The sequence below is a fragment of the Urocampus carinirostris genome, chromosome 17 (genome assembly GCF_059441175.1).
Source record: "Urocampus carinirostris isolate Australia breed hairy pipefish chromosome 17, RoL_Ucar_1.0, whole genome shotgun sequence".
Lineage (NCBI taxonomy): Eukaryota > Metazoa > Chordata > Actinopteri > Syngnathiformes > Syngnathidae > Urocampus > Urocampus carinirostris.
Genome location: NC_142365.1, coordinates 3,564,073 through 3,583,650, shown reverse-complemented (window position 1 = coordinate 3,583,650; position 19,578 = coordinate 3,564,073). Strand labels below are relative to the sequence as shown.

Genomic DNA, 19,578 nt, shown 5'->3' with positions numbered 1-19,578 from the left:
GCGCGGGAATGGCCGGAGTATTATGAGGAGAGCACTCACAAAAACGATACACCGTGCTCTGGTTTTGCGACAGCTTCATTTATGCTCCCGATATCCCATTTAAAAAAACGTTTCTATTTTGTGGGTTTTAGGCAGGGTTGGGTAGGGTTACTTTAACTGGATTACTTTCAATGACTTTTGGATTACTCCAATACTAAACATGCTCATAAAAGACAAAATAAACTAAATAGGAATAAAATGACTCCATTTTGTGCAGGCTTGGGGAGTAACGGAACACATGGAAGGGCAAAAATGATGTTGGCAAGCTGTTTGGATTTATTTTCATTTTGTTTCCGTCGCATTTTATGTTCATTTTGCCGGAGATCAAAGCCAGGAGAGAAAGCTTACCACGTGTTGTGAGCCGTGTTTCCCCTAAGCTGCGCGCGTGCGCAATCACGCACTGCTCGCACATTCTCAGCGCACAAGAAAATCTAGCCGGCGCACAAAAATGAGGGCTCAAAATGACTCATTAAGAAGCGACTCAAGTCAAAGTGACAGTGCATAAAGGTAAAAATACACGGGTTCCCCTGACGTTGTATTCTAAAGGCGGTATTTGGAAGTCAAGGTCGAAGTAGAACAAAGTTGAGTAAAGTGAGTAGAGTTTGTCGAGAACCGGCTTCTCCGGCTCGGCTCACTAAAAGGAACCGGCTCATTCGGGTCCTAAACGGCTCTTCAGGTTGTTTTTGCTTCTTTAATCCCAACATGACCAAATATTATGTAAAATTATGCACAAAATGACTTAAAGGAAGGGGGGAATAGATCAAAAAAGAAAAAAATACCAACATGAAAAAGTAGTGAAAAGCTGAGACAAAAAGAAAAAAAGGAAGAGAAAAAAAGAAGGAAAAATTTTGAAAAAAGCCAGAAAAAAAGAAAAAGAAATGTAGGAAAAAAGTAACAGCTCGGAAAAAATAAACACAATGAGATATTTTTTAAAGGAATTCAAAAAAAAAGTAGAAAAAAAACAGGGAAAAAGTTCGTTGCCAACATTGTACTTCCCCTGAAAAAAATGTAATTAAATACAGTTGTGTATCGTGCAACTGACTCAAAAAGCCCCCCAAAATTTTAGTATTATGCGACAAAAGATACCAGGAAAAAAAAAGAAATAAAAATCTTGTGAAAGAATTGTAAAAACAAACGACGTTTGTAGGCCGTACAACCTTTGCAATAGTACATAAGTCAATTCATTTAAAAGTGAAAACATTTTTTTGCATTGCTGGAAACTCTGCAAAATCTAACGTGATGTCAAGTTTTGAACATGTTCGATAATGACTGAGTTGCCACACTTGGGATTGCCGTGGCTCACTGTTGTTTCAAGCGTTGCTCACCGACTTTGTGTGAACGCTCAGACCCGTAAGGAAAATGACAGGGAACATTGGTTGTGAGTCGTCATTGTATTCCTATTTAGTTTCTTTTGTCTTTGATTAGCATATTTGGTATTGGAGTCATCCAAAAGTAATCCAGTTAAAGTAACCCTACCCAAGCCTGGTTTTAGGTACCGAAAAAAAACGAGGGATTACCGTATCCGGCAGTGAAAGGGCAAATGAAGTCGAAAATAATAGACCCTTAGCGACTGACCTTACTTCCCGAGTCCTTGGTTCCGCATTCACCTTTATCGTACCACCATTTGTTTTTCAGCTTGTCTAAGATGCCTTGCTCGCTCAGTTTCAATACGGCAAGGTTTACTGCAGTTCTTCACCGGGGAAATAACATAAATAACATCGGATTGTTATTTTATGTTATTCGAACGAACCGCGCGCAAAAAAAACGATACGGGCCGGGGGGGCCGGACCGACGCGCGACACGACGCAAGGGGGGTAAAGGGAGGTGAACCCCGAGGGGTCGCCGGAGGACCCCGCCCGTATCGCTTGGGAGTAACGGGCACGTGCTGACCGACCGCGGGGGTTAGGCCCTTAGAGGGGGTCCGGTCGTTATTGCTGCTGAAAGGGTAAAGGATCCGACGGGAAACCCTTTGCCGGGGAACCGACCGATGAGATGGAGGGAGAAAGGGAGAGATGGAGAGGGAGAAAGAGCAAAAGAGAGAGAGAGAGAAAGGGAGAGATGGAGAGGGAGAAAGAGCAAAAGAGAGAGAGAGAGAGAGAGAGAGTGATTGGGAAACAGGTGAATAGAGAGAGACAGCAAGAGAGAGGGGGGAGAGAGAGAGAGAGAGAGAGAGAGATTGGAAAACAGGTGAATAGAGAGAGACAGCGAGAGATTGTGAAACAGGTGAATAGAGAGAGACAGTGAGAGAGAGAGAGAGAGAGAGAGAGAGAGAAACAGGCAAATAGAGAGAGACAGTGTGTGAGAGAGAGAGAGAGACAGTGAGAGAGAGAGAGAGACAGTGAGAGAGAGAGACAGGGAGAGAGAGACAGGAAGGGAGATTGGGAAACAGGTGAATAGAGAAAGACAGTGAGAGAGAGAGAAAGAGAAAGAGCGATTGGGAAACAGGTAAATAGAGAGAGACAGTGAGAGAGAGAGAGCGGAAGAGAGATTGGGAAACAGGTGAATAGAGAGAGATAGAGAGACAGAAAGAGAGATATTGGGAAACAGGGGAATAGAGAGAGACATTGAGAGAGAGAGAGAGAGATTGGGAAACAGGTGAATAGAGAGAGAGAGAGAAAGAGAAACAGGTGAATAGAGAGAGACAGTGAGAGAGAGAGAGAGAGAGCGGAAGAGATTGGGAAACAGGTGAATAGAGAGAGGGAGAGAGAGAGGAAGAGAGATTGGGAAACAGCTGAATAGAGAGACATAGAGAGAGAGAGAGACAGAAAGAGAGATATTGGGAAACAGGGGAATAGAGAGAGACAGTGAGAGAGAGAGATTGGGAAACAGGTGAAGAGAGAGAGAGAGAGAGAAAGAGAAACAGGTGAATAGAGAGAGATAGAGAGAGAGACAGAAAGAGAGATATTGGGAAACAGGGGAATAGAGAGAGACAGTGAGAGAGAGAGAGAGATTGGGAAACATGTGAATAGAGAGAGAGAGAGAGAGAGAAAGAGAAACAGGTGAATAGAGAGAGACAGTGAGAAAGAGAGAGAGAGAGAGAGAGAGAGAGCGGAAGAGAGATTGGGAAACAGGTGAATAGAGAGAGAGAGAGAGAGAGAGGAAGAGAGATTGGGAAACAGCTGAATAGAGAGACATAGAGAGAGAGACAGAAAGAGAGATATTGGGAAACAGGTGAATAGAGAGAGAGAGAAAGAAAAACAGGTGAATAGAGAGAGAGAGAGAAAGAGAGAGAGAGAGATAAAGAGGGATAGGGTGACAAAAAGTGAGTGCAAGGGAGAGAGATAGAGAGAAATAAATATTAGAAATTTGTAAATTCTCTCTCTTGTCTCTCGCCTTACCTCTCTCTTCCTCTTCTCCATTCCGCTCTCTGTCTCTTTCTAACACTCTCTCTTTCACTCTTTCTTTCTCTCTCTCTCGCTCTCCCTCTCTTATTCTCTTTTACCTCCTCGTCCTTCCCAACCCCCTCTGTCTCTCTGGATATTTCCTTGTCTTTCCATTTTATTCTCCCTTTTTCCTCTCGCTAATCTTACATCTCTCTCTCTCTCTCTTTCTCTCGCTCTCTCTTATTCTCTCTTACTTCCATGTCTCGCCCCCCGTCTCTCTCGATATTTCCTTGTCTTTCCGTTTCATTCTCCCTTTCTTCCCTCCCGAATCTTCATACATCTCTGTCTCTCTCTTTCTCTCACTCTCTCTCTTTCTCTCTCCCTCCTTATTCTCTTTTTCTTCTCGGTCTCTCCCAACCCCCCCGTCTCTCTCGATATTTCCTTGTCTTTCCGTTTCATTCTCCCTTTTTTCTCTCCCTAATCTTCTTACATCTCTCTCTCTCTCTTTCTCTCTCACTCTCTCTCTCTTTTTTTTTCCCTCTCTCCCGCTCCCGAAACAATTCTTCGCTATTTTTTCCGCCTGGCTTTTCAATGACAACAGTCATTTTGTCGCCCCCTGGCGGTCATCACCGTCTCTTCACTCGAACGCTCTCCACTGACGAGCTCCTATCCAGGACCTCGAGATGCGAGCTGAAAGAAAAGGAGAGTGACTCTCGCATACCCGTGGACGCGTCGTCTGGTCCTTCACCACACGGGGGCGTCCTTCACCACACGGGGGCGCCACCACCATCGCCATTTTGATTGTAGTTTTTTTAGTGCATCTTTAGAATTCTCACGTTTGCCTGCGATGCTTCATCCCCTCAAGACAACGCTGTTCCCTGAGCCAAGTCATATTTATCGTGTAGTACTATGACTATATTTATACTGATATTTATATTTTGGCGTGTACTTAGAAAAAATGGAAATAAAATAGTACCATCTTTCCTTGGCACATGCCAACACTTCAATATATACATTTTTCACCATATTTTTTGATCATTTCAAATTGTGTACGGCAAATAATAAGGGAATCACATCTCATTTCATTGTGATTTTGATGGTTTTATTTCCCTTCCCTGCTTATATGCGACGTAGGCTTATATGCGAGTATACGGTACTTGAAGTTGCTTTGGTTTTTCAGATGTTTTAATTTATTTTTTAAAAAAGAGCTTACATACGAGTATGTGGTACTTGAAGTAGCTTTGGTTTTGCAGATTTTTTTAAAAATTGCTTATATGCGATGTAGGCTTATATTCGAGTATACGGTACTTAAAGTTGCTTTGGTTTTTCAGATATCTTATTTTTTAAAAAATGCTTATATGCGATGTAGGCTTATATGCAATGTGGCTTATATGCGAGAATATGGTACATGAAGTTGCTTTGGTTTTTCAGATATTTTATTTAAAAAAACGCTTATATGCAATGTAGGCTTATATGCGTGTATTTGGTACTTAAAGTTGATTTGTTTTTTCAGATAATTTATCTTAAAAAAACGCTTCTATGCGATGTATACTTATATGCGAGTCTATGGCACTTGAAGTTACTTTGTTTTTTCAGATATTTTAATTTATTTAAAAGAAAAACGCTTATGTGATGCAGGCTTATATGCAATGTAGGCTTATATGCAAGTATATGGTACTTGAAGTTGCTTTGGTTTTGAAGATAATTTTATTTATTTAAAAAAAAAAAGGTTTATATGCGATGAAGGCTTATATGAGAGTATATGATACTTAAAGTTTCTTTGTTGTTCAGATAATTTAATTTATTTTAAAAAATGCTTATGTGTGATGTAGGCTTATATGCGAGTATATGGAACTTAAAGTTGCTATGGCTTTTCAGATATTTTAATTTATATAAGAAAAAACACTTATGCGATATAGGCTTATATGCAAGCATATGGTACTTAAAGTTGCTTTGGTTTTTCAGATAATTAATTTATCTAAAAAAATGCTTATACGTGATGTAGGCTTATATGCGAGTATATGGTACTTAAAGTTGCTTTGGTTTTTCAGATAATTAATTTATCTAAAAAAATGCTTATACGTGATGTAGGCTTATATGCGAGTATATGGTACTTAAAGTTGCTTTGATTTTTCAGATATTTTAATTTATTTAAAAAAAATAAACGCTTATATGCGATGTAGGCTTATATGCGAGTATGTGGTACTTGAAGTTGCTATGGTTTTTCAGATAATTTATCTTTTTAAAAACGCTTATGCGATATAGGCTTCTATGCGATGTAGGCTTATATACGAGTATATGGTGCTTAAAGTTGCTTCTGTTTTTCTGAAAATTTAATTTATTTTTAAAAACCGCTTGTAGGTGATGTAGGTGTATATGCAATTTAGGCTTATATGCGAGCATATGGCACTTAAAGTTTCTTTGTTTTTCCGATAATTTAATTTATCAAAAAAAAAAAACGCTTATATGTGATGTGAGCCTATATGCAATGTAGGCTTATATGCAATATAGGCTTATATGGTACTTGAAGTTGCTTTGGTTTTTCAGATAATTTAATTCATTTAAAAGAAAACGCTTGTATGCGATGTAGGCTTATATGCGAGTATATGGTACTTAAAGTTGCTTTGGTTTTTCAGATAATTAATTTATCTAAAAAAATGCTTATACGTGATGTAGGCTTATATGCGAGTATATGGTACTTAAAGTTGCTTTGATTTTTCAGATATTTTAATTTATTTAAAAAAAATAAACGCTTATATGCGATGTAGGCTTATATGCGAGTATGTGGTACTTGAAGTTGCTATGGTTTTTCAGATAATTTATCTTTTTAAAAACGCTTATGCGATATAGGCTTCTATGCGATGTAGGCTTATATACGAGTATATGGTGCTTAAAGTTGCTTCTGTTTTTCTGAAAATTTAATTTATTTTTAAAAACCGCTTGTAGGTGATGTAGGTGTATATGCAATTTAGGCTTATATGCGAGCATATGGCACTTAAAGTTTCTTTGTTTTTCCGATAATTTAATTTATCCAAAAAAAAAAACGCTTATATGTGATGTGAGCCTATATGCAATGTAGGCTTATATGCAATATAGGCTTATATGGTACTTGAAGTTGCTTTGGTTTTTCAGATAATTTAATTCATTTAAAAGAAAACGCTTGTATGCGATGTAGGCTTATATGCGAGTATGTGGTACTTGAAGTTGCTTTGGTTTTTCAGGTAATTCATTTAAAAAAAAAAAAACGCTTATGCGATATAGGCTTCTATGCGATGTAGGCTTATATATGAGTACATGGTGCTTAAAGTTGCTTCTGTTTTTCTGAAAATTTAATTTATTTTTAAAAAACGCTTGTAGGTTTATATGCAATGTAGGCTTATATGCGAGCATATGTCACTTAAAGTTTCTTTGTTTTTCCGATAATTTAATTTATTAAAAAAAAAAAATGCTTATATGTGATGTAGGCTTATATGCAATGTAGGCTTATATGCAATATAGGCTTATATGGTACTTGAAGTTGCTTTGGTTTTTCAGATAATTTAATTCATTAAAAAGAAAAACGCTTATGTGTGATGTAGGCTTATATGCGATGTAGGCTTATATGCGAGTATATGCTACTTAAAGTTGCTCTGGCTTTTCAGATATTTTAATTTATATAAGAAAAAAACGCTAATGCCATATAGGCTTATATGCGAGCATTTGGCACTTAAAGTTTCTTTGTTTTTCCGATAATTTAATCTAGAACCACTGTTCTAGTCTACATAGTCTGTCCTGCTGCATGTCGATAGGCGCCGCCTAGTGTTTGTAAGGTGTATTACGGTTTCATAAGGGGTATTGGATGAGGTTGACAGTAATAGTACTTCAAGGTAAAGGGTTCCCAGTGGATCTTAGCAGCAGAAGGCTAAATTTTAAGTTTTTGGTGGGGTTTTGTTCCCGGGGTGCGGTCAGCCTTGCCCATTACTCGCTTAAAGGACACCCGACATTTTTTTTTTCTTTTTTTTTTTTTTTGGTGACGCGGAGGCTGACCTTAGAGTCACCTCCCCCGCTGCCGCACTCTCCTTTGTCGTACCACCATTTGTTTTTCAATTTGTCCAAGAGGCCTTGCTCATTCAGTTTTAACACTGCCAGGTTAACAGCATTTCTTGAAACGATAAAACATAACTTGTAAGAAGAAAAAGGAACAGGTCCGTGAGAAATCTAATAGTGGGGGGTACACCGGGGTTGCTCATTGGGATGTGAGGGGGGGTAAAAGGGGAGAGGGGGCAAATGTATTGATAAAATAATGTTCTCACCGTAAGTGATCGTGTCGATTGGAGGGGCATTCTCAAGTAATTTCTCATTTCTTTGGCTTTCTAACAAGTTTAGCAATTTCAAACACCTTCACCTGATACTGAGTGTATCAGGTATCTAAGATCAAGCCCAAAGAGGCATGATCTGGTCTGAGGGGTAAAAGGGGGGAGGGGGCAAATTGCTGGCAAATTTAACATCCATGGAGGTGGCATGGAGAGTCGCACGGTTTTGGACGGGGGCTGCTCGCGGTGAGTTCGGGATGCTCGGCTTTCGGATTTTTTTCAAGAATTCGACTCAGAAGTATATCTGTAGTCTCTCTCTCTCTTGCTAGGTACTTTTGCGCAACACCCCTCCAAAACATAGAATGGGACCTTCAAACATGCCACAGAAAACCTCTGCTCAATTTTTCCTTGAACTATTTTCACTTTCCACAATATACCCACCACTTTTTCCAAACACTCCAGAAAACCCAATTTTTTCAAATTACTATCTTGATGAGATGCACCTGAGCCTGCTCCTTTGGCGCCAACTGCCTCGGACGATGATTGGCTACCTGTCACTTTTTAAACCCCCGTCTTCCTGTCACCGGTTGTCAGTCCGTCTGCAAACCTCAACTCACGCTAGGTAAGCTTTTCGACCCTGACTCTCACCTGTTCTGATTCCCGTCCGTCTCTGACCCCTTTTCTGATCTCGACCACGATTTTGCTCCTCCCCGTCCCGGCTACTAATCTGTTTTTTCCGTTCATCAATCCGTGTTGGCATTTTTGACCAAATTCGTACTTTCTTGTCAATGAACCACAAATGAATAAGTTTAAAGCGTAACTCCCTCCAAATGATGAGACTGGACATTATCTTATAGAACTTTTGGCCTCCTCTTCTGGTAATCTAAGGTAAGTGCAATTGGCACTCATAAATCCTAAATCTATTTCCTTCCAAGCCAGGGGTCTCAAATTCACCACCTGCTGGCGATTGTCAGTATTTTGAACGACAGTTTGGGGCCCCAGCCATTGCACGAAAGATTAATGTTCGTGTGGGCAAGTAAAACATACTTCATATTGTTTTACATTTGACTATTGTTGTGAACAAAATACTTGAAGTACAGAAGGCTATGTCTACTTGACCAGTTGTCTCAGGCTGTGAGAGTTAGATTTAAGTTATTAAACTCACTTTATACAGTTTTCTGATGATTGTTATTTTATGATATTGTTTACTAGTACTCAAGTGCATACTTCATATTGTTTTACAGTTGACTATTGTTGTGAACCAAATACTTGAAGTACAGAAGGCTATGTCTACTTGACCAGTTGTCTCAGGCTGTGAGAGTTAGATTTAAGTTATTAAACTCACTTTATACAGTTTTCTGATGATGGTTATTTTATGATATTGTTTACTAGTACTCAAGTGCATACTTCATATTGTTTTACAGTTGACTTTTGTTGTGAACAAAATACTTGAAGTACAGAAGGCTTTGTCTACTTGACCAGTTGTCTCAGGCTGTGAGAGTTAGATTTAAGTTATTAAACTCACGTTCTACCGTTTTCTGCTGATGGTTATTTCATGATATTGTCTACTAGTACTCAAGTGCATACTTCATATTGTTTTACAGTTGACTATTGTTGTGAACAAAATACTTGAAGTACAGAAAGCTATGTCTACTTGACCAGTTGTCTCAGGCTGTGAGAGTTAGATTTAAGTTATTAAACTCACTTTATACAGTTTTCTGCTGATTTTTATTTCATGATATTGTTTACTAGTACTCAAGTGCATACTTCATATTGTTTTACAGTTGACTATTGTTGTGAACAAAATACTTGAAGTACAGAAGGCTTTGTCTACTTGACCAGTTGTCTCAGGCTGTGAGTTAGATTTAATTTATTAAACTAACTCTATACCGTTTTATGCTGATTGTTATTTTATGATATTGTTTACTAGTACTCAAGTGCATACTTCATATTGTTTTACAGTTGACTTTTGTTGTGAACACAATACTTGAAGTACAGAAGGCTATGTCTACTTGACCAGCTGTCTCAGGCTGTGAGAGTTAGATTTAAGTTATTAAACTCACTTTATACCGTTTTCTGCTGATTGTTATTTTATGATATTGTTTACTAGTACTCAAGTGCATACTTCATATTGTTTTACAGTTGACTATTGTTGTGAACAAAATACTTGAAGTACAGAAAGCTATGTCTACTTGACCAGTTGTCTCAGGCTGCGAGACTTAGATTTAAGTTATTAAACTCACTTTATACAGTTTTCTGATGATTGTTATTTTATGATATTGTTTACTAGTACTCAAGTGCATACTTCATATTGTTTTACAGTTGACTTTTGTTGTGAACAAAATACTTGAAGTACAGAAGGCTTTGTCTACTTGACCAGTTGTCTCAGGCTGTGAGAGTTAGATTTAAGTTATTAAACTCACTTTATACCGTTTTCTGCTGATTGTTATTTTATGATATTGTTTACTAGTACTCAAGTGCATACTTCATATTGTTTTACAGTTGACTATTGTTGTGAACAAAATACTTGAAGTACAGAAAGCTATGTCTACTTGACCAGTTGTCTCAGGCTGCGAGACTTAGATTTAAGTTATTAAACTCACTTTATACAGTTTTCTGATGATTGTTATTTTATGATATTGTTTACTAGTACTCAAGTGCATACTTCATATTGTTTTACAGTTGACTTTTGTTGTGAACAAAATACTTGAAGTACAGAAGGCTTTGTCTACTTGACCAGTTGTCTCAGGCTGTGAGAGTTAGATTTAAGTTATTAAACTCACTTTATACCGTTTTCTGCTGATTGTTATTTTATGATATTGTTTACTAGTACTCAAGTGCATACTTCATATTGTTTTACAGTTGACTATTGTTGTGAACAAAATACTTGAAGTACAGAAAGCTATGTCTACTTGACCAGTTGTCTCAGGCTGCGAGACTTAGATTTAAGTTATTAAACTCACTTTATACAGTTTTCTGCTGATTGTTATTTTATGATATTGTTTACTAGTACTCAAGTGCAGGATATACAGTATGTGTTTCCAGTGCAATACATATTACAAGATACTATGACACAACTACCTGTCTGTTCTCTATTTAACTCGAACACTGCTTAGAAAATTTCAAAATCTTTGACATATAACAACGTAACATAAATAATTACTTAGATACCTCGTTACTTTTAATACAGAGTATTCCAGTTACTAACTCAGTTACTTTTTGGAGGAAGTAATGAGTAACTACGACTATAGTATACATTAACGTGCTGAACATCTTTGAATATTTTATATAAAAATGGAAATTACAGGTTTTCTAAATTTTTCGTATCCTTAATAATCTTAAAGATATTAAATGTCAAAATGATCCTGGGAATCACTCTGCATATTCAAAATTGAGAGTCAACCAGCGACAGTCTGTCGTGGAAAATTCGTAAAAACACGTTCGGGCTTAAGTCAAAATCAGATCATCAGATAAGACACCAGGTCATTCTGAACTTGTTTGGAATGGTTTCCGAGGATTGTTTTGCGAGGGTCTGAACTGAAGGAATGACCAAACAAGCACTTTTGGAGTCAACTCGTAAGCTATGTTTCTCTGTTGGTTGATAATCTTTGTCTCCATCACATGTAGAGGAAATAAGACCGTCAGAAAAATAACTTTAGGGACATTCTCAGGTACAGAACATTACGCAAATTTTCTCATTTCTTTGGCTTTCTAACAAGTTAAGCAATTTCAAACACCGTCACCCGATACTGAGTGTATCAGATATCTACGACCACGCTCAAAGAGTTATGATTTGGTCAAGCGTCCCTGGTCTATATAGAAAGACTAGCTGTCAAAATCCAAGGCAATGTATTGATAAAATAATGTTCTCACCGTACATCATTAGGGACATTCTCAGGTACAGAACATTACGCAAATTTTCTCATTTCTTTGGCTTTCTAACAAGTTAAGCAATTTCAAACACCGTCACCCGATACTGAGTGTATCAGATATCTACGATCACGCCCAAAGAGGCATGATCTGGTCAAGCGACCCTGGTCCATATAAAAAGAGTAGCTGTCGATAGCTCGTCTCTCTCCTCCCTGCCACACCGCAAGTCGACCACTTGACGCAGTTGTACGGGTCTGCACTGCGGCCTTAAAACTTTTTCTGCAACGAGTAAGAGGACGGTTTCAGATTTAATACCATGGTTGCTGGTTCATGGGCTTTTTTTTCTGTACGAGAGAATCTCCCCAGATCGAGTAGCATTATAGCGGGAAACTTTTTTTATGCTAGTAACTTTAAGACTTTCAGCGGTCGAAAACTACCATAATCCCCGGCGCCTAGCCCCCCTCCCCCCTTTTTTTTCACTATCCTTAATTCTCTGTCAATAAACTGTGTGTTCTGATTAAATTGGCCTGGTTCATTGAATACATTTTCTTGGGATTAGCAATTCATATCAGAACTCAAAGAACTCAAAGTAATACTGTGATTTAAGTTTTTATCAGTGTAGGAAATTCTAGCTTCCTTCAGAGAAAAGAAGATTTATGGTGGAGCACAAGCAACACCTAGAGGCAAATTTGTTTTACCGATTGCAGTAAAGAATAATTTGTTTCGAGTTTCAAAATTAAAGCTAGAAAAATAAATAAGGTGGCCCGTCAGGCCATTTCTTAGTTTTTTTTTTTTCGTAAGCCGAGCACCCGGAACCGTATCCGAGCGGCCTACCCGGGACCCCTCGGGGATGGGGACGACCGTTGTCGGGTTAGCAAAGGAAGGACATCGGGCATGCGTCTCAACATTCATGGGTTCGAATAGAAAAACAGCACGGGGGAAGTCAATCAGGGAGCAAGTAAGAGAGGAGATACAAGACCGTGGAGCGAAAGAGAACCGAGGCCACATCAGGGTGGGTGGAATACTATAACAGGACGGCATCCATTGTTATACGATCCCACCCACCTTAATGCGGAGCCTTTGGGCGTGGCCACGCCGTAGCCTTTGGAATCCAGGTTGCCGCCCACTTTCATGGTGTCGCAGGGTTTGCGTTGCTCGATGTACTCGTTCATGGTGGACTCCAGCAGGAAGGCGAACTTGCCCTTGGACTTGCGGACCCGGGAAACGCCGTCCGGCGTGGTCTTGGCGAACACCGAGGGCTCCGCCGATTTCATGTACGACCACATTTTCTCGTAGACGGCGATTTTGGAGCGCTGAGGAAGAAGTGAAAGAATAATCAGGAAGAGATTGAGTGCCCACCAGAAGACAAAAACTAAACCTCAGAAACCAGGAGGGATATGGAAAAACTGTAGCGATAATGAAAGATGACCCGACACAGTTACTGTCCAAATAGTCCTTATATAATGTGGAGTGGAGAGACTAGACACAGGTATGTCTTGCTCCACCCAGTCAGCACCCTCAGAGGGAAGGTGGGGTGCCACGCCCTGGCACCCAGCTCCCTTAGTAAAGATTGAGTGCCCACCAGAAGACAAAAACTAAACCTCAGAAACCAGGAGGGATCTGGATAAACTAGTGATAATGAAAGATGACCCGACCCAGTTGCTGTCCAAATAGTCCTTATATAATGTGGAGTGGAGAGACTAGACACAGGTATGTCTTGCTCCACCCAGTCAGCACCCTCAGGGGGAAGGTGGGGTGCCAAGCCCTGGCACCCATCTCCCTTAGTAAAGATTGAGTGCCCACCAGAAGACAAAAACTAAACCTCAGAAACCAGGCGGGATCTGGATAAACTAGTGATAATGAAAGATGACCCGACCCAGTTACTGTCCAAATAGTCCTTATATAATGTGGAGTGGAGAGACTAGACACAGGTATGTCTTGCTCCACCCAGTCAGCACCCTCAGAGGGAAGGTGGGGTGCCACGCCCTGGCACCCAGCTCCCTTGATAAAGATTGAGTGCCCACCAGAAGACAAAAACTAAACCTCAGAAACGAGGCGGGTTCTGGATAAACTCGTGATAATGAAAGATGACCCGACCCAGTTGCTGTCCAAATAGTCCTTATATAATGTGGAGTGGAGAGACTAGACACAGGTATGTCTTGCTCCACCCAGTCAGCACCCTCAGGAGGAAGGTGGGGTGCCAAGCCCTGGCACCCATCTCCCTTAGTAAAGATTGAGTGCCCACCAGAAGACAAAAACTAAACCTCAGAAACCAGGCGGGATCCGGATAAACTAGTGATAATGAAAGATGACCCGACCCAGTTGCTGTCCAAACAGTCCTTATATAATGTGGAGTGGAGAGACTAGACACAGGTATGTCTTGCTCCACCCAGTCAGCACCCTCAGAGGGAAGGTGGCATGCCAATCCCTGGCACCCGGCTCCCTTAGTAAAGATTCAGTGCCCACCAGAAGACAAAAACTAAACCTCAGAAACCAGGCAGGTTCTGGATAAACTAGTGATAATGAAAGATGACCCGACCCAGTTGCTGTCCAAATAGTCCTTATATAATGTAGAGTGGAGAGACTAGATACAGGTGTGTCTTGCTCCACCCAGTAGGCACCCCTCAGAGGGAAGGTAGGGTGCCACGCCCTTAGTAAAGCTTGAGTGCCCACCAGAAGACAAAAACTAAACCTCAGAAACCAGACGGGTTCTGGATAAACTAGTGATAATGAAAGAAGACCCGACCCAGTTGCTGTTCAAATAGTCCTTATATAATCAGGTGTGTCTTGCTCCACCCAGTAGGTGGCGTGCCACGCCCTGGCACCTAGCTCCCTTCGTTTGAGAGTGCACCTGATTGGTCAATATGATATCCAGACAATCCACAACAATTAAAAGTACTTAAAACCTCTGAGACGGTTTGTATGAGAACCCATTCGTATATTTCAGCCGCCCGCCTCTCATCATGCGGCTAATAAGCCCGTTAGTCCGGCCCTTCAGCCGAGCGGTGAGGCGCGGGGATTGCGTGCCTCGCGCCAGGAGCCCGAGGTCCGCCAATCTGGTGGCGCCACGGCACGGATAAATAACAGCCGTGCTTCCACTCGGGACCACCAGGGCAGAAACGACCTCGTCCTGGTCTGATCCCACCAGCAGCTGGAAGCTCTCCCTCCTAATTCCCATTCGGCTTTTTCCTTATTAAAAACAGAACATCGGATCACATCTCGTCACTGTTATCCCCTCTGGTGTTAAAGCAAAGATAAACAAGTTGAGAATGCTAACATTAGCATTGTTGCTAACACTAAAAAGGTGCAGTGTCCTGACTCAAATGCCAGAACAGGGAAGTAGTGCAGGGACTAACCTGTTACATAGGTTAGCGTTCCTGGAACAGAATCTGTTTTCTCGGTAATGAGTACTATAACGCGTTCGAACAACTGGTCAAGTAGACATAGCCTTCTGTATTTCAAGTATTTTGTTCACATCAAAAGTACACGGTAAAACAATACTAAGTATATTTCACTTGTCTAACTAATGAGCATCAATATTTTGAAAGTCTACTATGTTACGCTTGCTACTTCGTAAATGCAGATCATGAGTTATAGTGTCCTGATATTGTGGAGGGCGCTGAATTTTTCCTCACAGAGATATTCTCCCTATTGTTTACACTCACATCTAAGACCAAATTAAAACAATATAACAAAATACAGCAATCAGGTTGTCAGTTATTATGATTGTGTGTCCTCAGTAGAGAATGGTAGGCAATAAAACAGGAAATGAATGGGGCTAATTTAAGAACAGAACTTACGGTAGAAGTGTACCAACTTTTCTTCTTTTTAGTTATAAAAATGTTTTTGCTACATACCATGGCTGGAGAAAAAAACAGGAAACTTCTTGGACAGTACTCAGAAAAGGACAAGGAGGTCTTCGAGGGGTTTGAATTCCAGAGACAAAATGGATATGGAGTGTCTCTGCAAATTGTTTGCAAGCTCTTGAGATTGCACAGGCAAAGAAACATGGTTGTCTACATGCTGCTTCGGTTTCTCTTTTCTATGTCGTTAAGGTTACAGTCGGGATTTGGGTTAGGGTTTGGGTTAACCCATTAACCGATATATACGGTGATTTGTAACTACTACTAACTAAGTACTGATTAACTGAGTTACTTTTTACAGGAAGAAACCAAAAACTGTAACGAATTATTGTTGCTTAGCAACATACCCAAAACTGTGTTTGATTGAGCCAGTTTGTGAAGCGTTGTCATGGCCAAATTCAAGCACTTTTTAAGCACTTTCTATCTATCGAATCAGACTTCCAAGAAACATGGCAAGAATCTCAAGCATTTACAACCACTCCATACAAAATTCCCGCATATTTTGAACCTTGATAACATTAAAATTAAGGCATTTTCAAGGATTTCAAGCGCCCATACCAACCCTGTTTTAATCTTTTATCTATTGAATCAGAGATAGCAAGATTTTCAAGTATTTACAAACACACTACCCAAAATTTCAGCACTTTTCAATCCTTGAAAACACAACTTTGAGATTCAAGTATTTTCAAGGAATTCAAGCACCTGTACGATTTTGTTTTCTCTTTATTCAAAGCGTTTTTATCAAATCAGACTGCCGAGAAAGATGGCAAAAATATCAAGCATTTACAAACACTTCCCCCGAATTCCAGCACTTTTTAAACCTTGAAAACAAATTAAATTCTGGCGTTTTCAAGACTTTCAAGCACCTGTATGAACCTTGATTTTTCTTCATTTAATGCATAGTCTATCGAATCAGACTGCTAAAACATATGGCAAGAATGTCAAGAATTTGAAATGACTTAAAATTTCAGCACTCTTCAAACACAACATTAAAATTCAAGCATTTTCAAGGATTTCAAGCACCCTGACCAACCTTGATTTTTCTTCATTTAATCTTTTGTCTGTTGAATCAGACATAGCTAGATTTTCAAGTATTTACAAACACTTTACACAAAATTTCTGCACTTTTTTAAACCTTAAAAACACAACATCAAGATTCAAGCATTTTCAAGGATTTCAAGCACCCCTACCAACCTTGATTTTTCTTCATTTAATCTGTTATCTCTTGAATCAGACTGTTGAAATATATGACAAGAATTTCGAGCATTTCAAATAATTTCACCGAAAATGTCAGCATTTTTCAAACCTTGAAAACACAACATTCAAATTCAAGCATTTTCAAGGATTTCAAGCACCCATACCAATCTTGATTTTTCTTCATTTAATCTGTTATCTCTTGACATGGCAAGGTTTTTAAGTATTTAACACACTTCACTCAAAATTTCAGCACTTTTCAAACCTCAAAAACACAACATTCAAATTCAAGCATTTTCAAGGATTTCAAGCACCCATACCAATCTTGATTTTTCTTCTTTTAATCTGTTATCTCTTGAATCACGACTGCTGAAATATATGGCAAAATTTCCAAGTATTTACAAACACTTCACTCAAAATGTCAGCACTTTTCAAACCTTGAAAACACAACATTCAAATTCAAGCACTTTCAAGGATTTTCAAGCACCGGCGCGAACCCTGTTTATCGTCCTATGACGCCATCTTAGAGCTGCTGTTATGCAATAATGTGACCTCCCGTCAGAGCAAAGAAGAAGAAGCGCCTCCGAGGACAACCTTTCATTAGCGCTAAACGTCTTCGAAACGCGGAGATGCTAACGGCAACGAGCGCCAAAACCCAAAAGGCAAACAAGCAGAAAAGAGAGCGAGGCCTGAATACGCCTTGGAGGAGTCCACTCCAAATCATGCTGTTTTTGTTACTAAGCATAGATCAGGGGTCTCAAACTTGTGGCCCCAGGGAGCAATTGCGCCCCCCCCAGGATGATAGTTTGAATCCCCTGCCTTCATACGGAAGTTAAAGGGACAGTGTGTATTATTTTCACCACTACATGTCGCTGTATTCTGTAGTGCCGGCCGAAAACGAGCGCGAAAGGCACGAAGACAAAATATGGAGACTTAGAGTGACCAAAACACTTATCGGAAAGAAAGAAAAAGAAAAAAAAAAGAAATTGAAAACAAAAAAACAAAAAAAGGATAAAACAGAAAAAAGAAAAGAGAAACAGGAAAGAAAAGAAATAAGACAAAAAGTAAAACCAGGAAAAAATAAAGGGAAAAATAAAAAAAAAATGTAAAGAAAAAAGAGGAAAAAAAGATGTCGAAATATTTTTAAGGACAAAAATGAATAAAAGAGAAATTAAAAGGAAAAAAAATAAGACAAAAAGTGAATTTCAGGAGAAATAAATAAAAAGAGAAAAATAGAACATGGAAAGAAGAAGGAGAAGAAAAATGACATTTAGAAAGGGTGAAGACAAAAAGTAAAACCAGGGGAAAAAGACAAAAGTTAAAAAAGAATGGAAAAAAGGGAAAAAAATGAAGAAAAAAGACATTTACAAAAAGAAAGAAAAATTGGGACAAAAAGGAAAAAAGACAAGAGAAAAAAGAAAGAAAAGTAATAAGACAAAAAGTGAATTTCAGGAGAAATAAATAAAAAGAGAAAAATAGAACATGGAAAGAAAAAGGAGAAGAAAAATGACATTTAAAAAGGGTGAAGACAAAAAGTAAAACCAGGGAAAAAAGACAAAAATTTAAAAAGAATGGAAAGAAAAAAAAGGGAAAAAAAACAGAAGAAAAAAGACATTTACAAAAAGAAAAATTGGGACAAAAAGGAAAAAAGACAAGAGAAAAAAGAAAGATGAGTAATAAGACAAAAAGGGAAACTAAGGAAAATAAATAAAGAGAATAATAAAACAATGTCACGAAAAACAAGAGGAACAACAACATTAAAAAAGAAAAGAAAAAAGGACTAAGAAAAGGAAAGGGAAAAACAAGACAAAAAATTAAACTCAGGAAAATAAATAAAAAGGAGAATTAAAAAAACAATGTAAAGAAAGAAGAGATAAACAAAAAGAAAGAAGAAATAAGACAAAAAAATCATGAAAAAATGAGCGGGGGAAACTCTGTATGCGTTTTTGATGTTGCTGTACACACAGTCCAATGTTTTTCCCCTCTGGTTGCACAATCCACGTATTGAATGAATTTGGGAATTACAGTCCTTAAACATACCTGATCAAAATCACCGGCGACGCTAAAAGCTCTGTCGGGTGTGCAAGCTGCTGTTTATTGATAGCAGCGAGCAGGAGATTTAGCGCTATGCTAACGTTAGCATCCAGTGGAACGTCAACAGCAATCACAATGACCACAGTTAGCTCTCTTGGTAGATAGAAGGGTCTACGCCAGGGGTGTCAAACTCATTTTAACTCAGGGGCCACACGATAGAACAAACATTCTGTCGGGGGCCGGACTCATAAATTAAAGAGAAAGAAAAAGAGAGATAAAGAAATAAGAGAAAGAGGGAGGGAAAAGGGAGAGAGGGAGAGAGCGTGAGAAACAAAAGATAAAAAGTCGTGAGAGAGGGGGAAAGAAAGGGAGAGGAAGAAAGAAATCCAAAGAGAAATAGAAAGACAGAAGGAGAGAAAAGAGAAAAGAAAGGGCGAAGGGTAGGAAGAGAGAAAGAGAAAAGAGAGAAAACAAAAAAAGGAAGTTAGAGCAAAATAAGTTAAAAAAGACACAGAGAGAGAAAGAGACAAAAAGGAACAAAAGAAGAGAAAAAGAGAGACATAGAGAGAGTGGGAGAAAAGGGGTGGAAAAGAGGGAGAGAGAGAGAGAGAGAGAGAAAGAAATACAAGTACAGTGTCTTTGTTCAAGGCACCTCTCTTTGGCAATGTCAAGTTGACATATTTCAACCTGCAGCTTGTTTTCCTCTTGCGCTTCTCTGAATGTTGTCTCGCGGGCCGGATCTAATCCCTTAGCGGGCCTGATCCGGCCCGCGGGCCGCCTGTTTGACACCTGTGGTCTACGCGATACTGCTAGAAAATCGACCGTAAATTCCGGACTATAAGCCGCTACTTTTTCCCTTGCGGCTTATTTATGTCATTTTCCTAACGGCCACCAGCGGCACTCGAGTGCAAAAGCTAAAATTTAGACCGGTGGAATTGTGCGTTGAGGAAGACTGCATCCTCT

At 39.3% G+C, this 19,578-nt stretch overlaps 1 protein-coding gene across 4 annotated transcripts in view; it reads right to left on the bottom strand.

Moving 5' to 3' along the window:
• Positions 1-19,578, bottom strand: part of gria3a (glutamate receptor, ionotropic, AMPA 3a) — a 118,141-nt gene that overhangs the window by 11,084 nt on the left and 87,479 nt on the right. Inside the window, exons 13-15 of one of the 4 annotated variants that reach the window (XM_088321333.1) lie at positions 12,590-12,837; positions 7,389-7,503; positions 1,615-1,729 (exon numbers count right to left, since the gene is read on the bottom strand). In XM_088321333.1, coding sequence (XP_088177459.1) covers positions 1,649-1,729; positions 7,389-7,503; positions 12,590-12,837 — 444 coding nt within the window. In that variant the 3' untranslated portion in view covers positions 1,615-1,648. The remainder of the gene's footprint in view (positions 1-1,614; positions 1,730-7,388; positions 7,504-12,589; positions 12,838-19,578) is intronic. The other 3 variants (XM_088321331.1, XM_088321332.1, XM_088321334.1) reach the window with 3 other exon arrangements.